Below are 6655 nucleotides of genomic sequence, written 5' to 3' on the forward strand. Positions count from 1 at the left end.
CCCACTTGACCCAAATCGTTGGCTGTGTCTTGACGGAAGCCCTGTTTTCTCCCTGCAGGGTACTGTCTGGAATCCATGGATAGCGAGTCTGGACTTTTGTCGGATGTCAGAGGTAGAGGTTCAGTGTTGCCGGACAAAACCAAAGGTGACATCCAACTGACAGACCTTCCCATCACTCCGGAAGCAGAAGAGCCTTCCAGTCTAGACAGTGATTTCAATGGACGTGTCATTGCCAGAGCCATCAGGTTCAGGCTGCAATCCACAATATCCTCCACCACTCCGACAGGTGCTGGAGAAGAAATTACGCCTCTTGAAATCACTCTGACTTTGCTTGTTAAGAAGCCAGGAGATAGCGACTTCACGCCCGTTTTGGAAGGGACACTACTCAAAAGAAGGTAAGAAAGCCCCCAAATCAACAGAATCGGGTTACACTCACTTTGCCCACTTTGCTTTCCCAGTTGTCCAGTATCTCATTTCTAAATGACTAAATTCTAAGCATGTTTGGTCCTCTTCATTGCACAGATTTTCAGAGTCACCCTTGACAGCGACTTGCCTGAGAGACTGCTGCTCCCGAGCGATGACACAGCTCTGAAGGGCATTGAGCAGTTGCGTATTGAGTTCCAAACTGTGACCGGTGGTGAATCAGCAAGACTGCAAGTGGAGGTTCTGGGATGTGCAGAAGGTAGGCTGCCCTAAAGGTTATTTTCATGTGTTTGTTTTGCTTGTTGGCTTTTTTTATATGTTATTTACGGTTTCATCAAGTACATGTTTGTCTGAAGTTGAACCTTGCAAGTTGCACCGGAAAAAAACAGTTTGATGATATGACCTCGGGCCAAAGGTCTCACTACTTGCAAAATGCAAGGTATCTTTTTCATCGGCTCATCCAAGTACATATTTGTGTTTGCATTCTTTAGAATACACAACAACTGAAATGACCACTAAAGTCACCACTGTCACAACACCGACAACAACTGTCAGCGAAGAAACAACAAGCTCCCGAACCACGACGTCACAAATGTCAACTACTCCAGGTGAATAGTGTGGACGTGAACTTTTTACTAAAATTATCACCCTCGGACATTTCCATACCACCTCTCATCAAGCTTTTTCCACCCGAAATTACGCATGTCAGTGCTTTCTTTTCTGCATTCGTTTCTGGATTTACCAACCGGTTTCTATCTCAATGCAGGTTACTGTCTAGAGCCCATGGATGGGGAAAAGGGACTTGAACCTGAAGTTAAGGCGGCTGGAGATCTCACAATTGATAGTCAGACCTCCTACTTGACAATCACCCAGTTGCCAATTGACCCAAGCTCAAGTGATATCCCCAGCGTAGAGCTCCTCTTCCGTCAACCCATCAAGGTCACAGCAGTAGTCTTAGCCTCGCGTTCTCCTCAAGCAACAAGTGCACCCACGGGTCAGCCAGCAGCAAGCACAACCACATCCAGGACTGCTGCAGGGGAGAGGCTGACTGAGGTCACCCTCACTCTGTCCACCAAGAAGCCCGACGATGATGAATTCACTACACTGGTTGATGATAACACCAACCAGCCCAAGGTATTAATACAGCCGTGTTAAACACTTGGCATTGCTTCTTTCTACGACCAGCTTGTGTCCTTGATTTTGTTTCGCTCAGTTGTTTACATCCAGGCTCCTGTTTTTCTTCTCAAGCCCAACACTGACCAATGTACTGACCAGGGCATTTTTCTCCCATCTTTTCCAGTTGATAACTGTCCGTCTGGAAGGAGACCAACCCGAAATCAAGTACTTGCCGATAGATGAAGACACACTGGATGGCATCACTGAACTGCGCGTACAATTCCAGTCTGTCAGTGACGATGACGCAACAACATTTGAGTTACATGTTCTGGGTTGCATCAAAGGTAGACCTTTAGAAATGTTCTTTTATGTCTAAAACTCGAAAGATATCTTCAGAACACTTTGTCCTGTTATTCGGCACCAACATCCGAATGTCACCGTTCAGGCGATCTAAATAAACCACCAAAAGATGTAATTTTGTTTCCTCGCAGACTATTCTGTCAAAGACTTTATGCTTTAAATACACATTTCTCAACATTATTACCATTTTGCATAGAATACACCACTCAGCCGACGACAAGAACCACCAGTGTCACCACCACTCTGATAACCACGACTCCTCCCTCATCAACAACCCAAGGTAAAGCAGGCCCAGTCATTGAAGATTAAATTGCCAACTCTTTTGCATCGACATCTCCATAGGTTTTGCTTGTGTTGGAAATGGGTTCTGTCTGGTGCCTGGAAACGTTTGCAGTTTATATCCCACTTGACCCAAATCGTTGGCTGTGTCTTGACGGAAGCCCTGTTTTCTCCCTGCAGGGTACTGTCTGGAATCCATGGATAGCGAGTCTGGACTTTTGTCGGATGTCAGAGGTAGAGGTTCAGTGTTGCCGGACAAAACCAAAGGTGACATCCAACTGACAGACCTTCCCATCACTCCGGAAGCAGAAGAGCCTTCCAGTCTAGACAGTGATTTCAATGGACGTGTCATTGCCAGAGCCATCAGGTTCAGGCTGCAATCCACAATATCCTCCACCACTCCGACAGGTGCTGGAGAAGAAATTACGCCTCTTGAAATCACTCTGACTTTGCTTGTTAAGAAGCCAGGAGATAGCGACTTCACGCCCGTTTTGGAAGGGGACACTACTCAAAAGAAGGTAAGAAAGCCCCCAAATCAACAGAATCGGGTTACACTCACTTTGCCCACTTTGCTTTCCCAGTTGTCCAGTATCTCATTTCTAAATGACTAAATTCTAAGCATGTTTGGTCCTCTTCATTGCACAGATTTTCAGAGTCACCCTTGACAGCGACTTGCCTGAGAGACTGCTGCTCCCGAGCGATGACACAGCTCTGAAGGGCATTGAGCAGTTGCGTATTGAGTTCCAAACTGTGACCGGTGGTGAATCAGCAAGACTGCAAGTGGAGGTTCTGGGATGTGCAGAAGGTAGGCTGCCCTAAAGGTTATTTTCATGTGTTTGTTTTGCTTGTTGGCTTTTTTATATGTTATTTACGGTTTCATCAAGTACATTTTGTCTGAAGTTGAACCTTGCAAGTTGCACGGAAAAAAACAGTTTGATGATATGACCTCGGGCCAAAGGTCTCACTACTTGCAAAATGCAAGGTATCTTTTTCATCGGCTCATCCAAGTACATATTTGTGTTTGCATTCTTTAGAATACACAACAACTGAAATGACCACTAAAGTCACCACTGTCACAACACCGACAACAACTGTCAGCGAAGAAACAACAAGCTCCCGAACCACGACGTCACAAATGTCAACTACTCCAGGTGAATAGTGTGGACGTGAACTTTTTACTAAAATTATCACCCTCGGACATTTCCATACCACCTCTCATCAAGCTTTTTCCACCCGAAATTACGCATGTCAGTGCTTTCTTTTCTGCATTTACCAACCGTTTCTGGATATTCTCAATGCAGGTTACTGTCTAGAGCCCATGGATGGGGAAAAGGGACTTGAACCTGAAGTTAAGGCGGCTGGAGATCTCACAATTGATAGTCAGACCTCCTACTTGACAATCACCCAGTTGCCAATTGACCCAAGCTCAAGTGATATCCCCAGCGTAGAGCTCCTCTTCCGTCAACCCATCAAGGTCACAGCAGTAGTCTTAGCCTCGCGTTCTCCTCAAGCAACAAGTGCACCCACGGGTCAGCCAGCAGCAAGCACAACCACATCCAGGACTGCTGCAGGGGAGAGGCTGACTGAGGTCACCCTCACTCTGTCCACCAAGAAGCCCGACGATGATGAATTCACTACACTGGTTGATGATAACACCAACCAGCCCAAGGTATTAATACAGCCGTGTTAAACACTTGGCATTGCTTCTTTCTACGACCAGCTTGTGTCCTTGATTTTGTTTCGCTCAGTTGTTTACATCCAGGCTCCTGTTTTTCTTCTCAAGCCCAACACTGACCAATGTACTGACCAGGGCATTTTTCTCCCATCTTTTCCAGTTGATAACTGTCCGTCTGGAAGGAGACCAACCCGAAATCAAGTACTTGCCGATAGATGAAGACACACTGGATGGCATCACTGAACTGCGCGTACAATTCCAGTCTGTCAGTGACGATGACGCAACAACATTGAGTTACATGTTCTGGGTTGCATCAAAGGTAGACCTTTAGAAATGTTCTTTTATTGTCTAAAACTCGAAAGATATCTTCAGAACACTTTGTCCTGTTATTCGGCACCAACATCCGAATGTCACCGTTCAGGCGATCTAAATAAACCACCAAAAGATGTAATTTTGTTTCCTCGCAGACTATTCTGTCAAAGACTTTATGCTTTAAATACACATTTCTCAACATTATTACCATTTTGCATAGAATACACCACTCAGCCGACGACAAGAACCACCAGTGTCACCACCACTCTGATAACCACGACTCCTCCCTCATCAACAACCAAGGTAAAGCAGGCCCAGTCATTGAAGATTAAATTGCCAACTCTTTTGCATCGACATCTCCATAGGTTTTGCTTGTGTTGGAAATGGGTTCTGTCTGGTGCCTGGAAACGTTTGCAGTTTATATCCCACTTGACCCAAATCGTTGGCTGTGTCTTGACGGAAGCCCTGTTTTCTCCCTGCAGGGTACTGTCTGGAATCCATGGATAGCGAGTCTGGACTTTTGTCGGATGTCAGAGGTAGAGGTTCAGTGTTGCCGGACAAAACCAAAGGTGACATCCAACTGACAGACCTTCCCATCACTCCGGAAGCAGAAGAGCCTTCCAGTCTAGACAGTGATTTCAATGGACGTGTCATTGCCAGAGCCATCAGGTTCAGGCTGCAATCCACAATATCCTCCACCACTCCGACAGGTGCTGGAGAAGAAATTACGCCTCTTGAAATCACTCTGACTTTGCTTGTTAAGAAGCCAGGAGATAGCGACTTCACGCCCGTTTTGGAAGGGGACACTACTCAAAAGAAGGTAAGAAAGCCCCCAAATCAACAGAATCGGGTTACACTCACCTTGCCCACTTTGCTTTCCCAGTTGTCCAGTATCTCATTTCTAAATGACTAAATTCTAAGCATGTTTGGTCCTCTTCATTGCACAGATTTTCAGAGTCACCCTTGACAGCGACTTGCCTGAGAGACTGCTGCTCCCGAGCGATGACACAGCTCTGAAGGGCATTGAGCAGTTGCGTATTGAGTTCCAAACTGTGACCGGTGGTGAATCAGCAAGACTGCAAGTGGAGGTTCTGGGATGTGCAGAAGGTAGGCTGCCCCTAAAGGTTATTTTCATGTGTTTGTTTTGCTTGTTGGCTTTTTTATATGTTATTTACGGTTTCATCAAGTACATTTTGTCTGAAGTTGAACCTTGCAAGTTGCACGGAAAAAAAACAGTTTGATGATATGACCTCGGGCCAAAGGTCTCACTACTTGCAAAATGCAAGTATCTTTTTCATCGCTCATCCAAGTACATATTTGTGTTTGCATTCTTTAGAATACACAAACTGAAATGACCACTAAAGTCACCACTGTCACAACACCGACAACAACTGTCAGCGAAGAAACAACAAGCTCCCGAACCACGACGTCACAAATGTCAACTACTCCAGGTGAATAGTGTGGACGTGAACTTTTTTACTAAAATTATCACTCTCGGACATTTCCATACCACCTCTCATCAAGCTTTTTCCACCCGAAATTACGCATGTCAGTGCTTTCTTTTCTGCATTTACCAACCGTTTCTGGATATTCTCAATGCAGGTTACTGTCTAGAGCCCATGGATGGGGAAAAGGGACTTGAACCTGAAGTTAAGGCGGCTGGAGATCTCACAATTGATAGTCAGACCTCCTACTTGACAATCACCCAGTTGCCAATTGACCCAAGCTCAAGTGATATCCCCAGCGTAGAGCTCCTCTTCCGTCAACCCATCAAGGTCACAGCAGTAGTCTAGTGCGTTAGCCTCGCGTTCTCCTCAAGCAACAAGTGCACCCAGGGTCAGCCAGCAGCAAGCACAACCACATCCAGGACTGCTGCAGGGGAGAGGCTGACTGAGGTCACCCTCACTCTGTCCACCAAGAAGCCCGACGATGATGAATTCACTACACTGGTTGATGATAACACCAACCAGCCCAAGGTATTAATACAGCCGTGTTAAACACTTGGCATTGCTTCTTTCTACGACCAGCTTGTGTCCTTGATTTTGTTTCGCTCAGTTGTTTACATCCAGGCTCCTGTTTTTCTTCTCAAGCCCAACACTGACCAATGTACTGACCAGGGCATTTTTCTCCCATCTTTTCCAGTTGATAACTGTCCGTCTGGAAGGAGACCAACCCGAAATCAAGTACTTGCCGATAGATGAAGACACACTGGATGGCATCACTGAACTGCGCGTACAATTCCAGTCTGTCAGTGACGATGACGCAACAACATTTGAGTTACATGTTCTGGGTTGCATCAAAGGTAGACCTTTAGAAATGTTCTTTTATTGTCTAAAACTCGAAAGATATATTCAGAACACTTTGTCCTGTTATTCGGCACCAACATCCGAATGTCACCCGTTCAGGCGATCTAAATAAACCACCAAAAGATGTAATTTTGTTTCCTCGCAGACTATTCTGTCAAAGACTTTATGCTTTAAATACACATTT

The 6655-nt window shown here is 45.6% G+C and overlaps 1 protein-coding gene across 1 annotated transcript; it reads left to right on the forward strand.

Annotated features, from left to right (window-relative positions):
* Positions 1-75: 75 nt before the first annotated feature.
* Positions 76-3868, forward strand: LOC119719703 (mucin-3A-like). The gene is made up of 10 exons (XM_038189199.1): positions 76-395; positions 531-682; positions 915-1031; positions 1190-1557; positions 1724-1883; positions 2096-2179; positions 2359-2696; positions 2824-2983; positions 3213-3329; positions 3480-3868. Exons 1-10 carry the CDS (start codon positions 76-78, stop codon positions 3866-3868), a joined length of 2205 nt encoding a protein of 734 aa, XP_038045127.1.
* Positions 3869-6655: the final 2787 nt, after the last annotated feature.

The sequence above is a fragment of the Patiria miniata genome, unplaced genomic scaffold, assembly GCF_015706575.1.
Source record: "Patiria miniata isolate m_02_andy unplaced genomic scaffold, ASM1570657v1 HiC_scaffold_8, whole genome shotgun sequence".
In the NCBI taxonomy this organism is placed as follows: domain Eukaryota; kingdom Metazoa; phylum Echinodermata; class Asteroidea; order Valvatida; family Asterinidae; genus Patiria; species Patiria miniata.

Excerpts from the sequence above, each read along its gene's own strand:
- LOC119719703 (XM_038189199.1), top strand. The coding sequence starts at position 76 with ATGGATAGCGAGTCTGGACTTTTGTCGGATGTCAGAGGTAGAGGTTCA. Across the intron at positions 1,032-1,189 it reads ACAAATGTCAACTACTCCAG|GTTACTGTCTAGAGCCCATG; the intron begins GTGAATAGTGTG and ends ATCTCAATGCAG. Across the intron at positions 3,330-3,479 it reads ACAAATGTCAACTACTCCAG|GTTACTGTCTAGAGCCCATG; the intron begins GTGAATAGTGTG and ends TTCTCAATGCAG.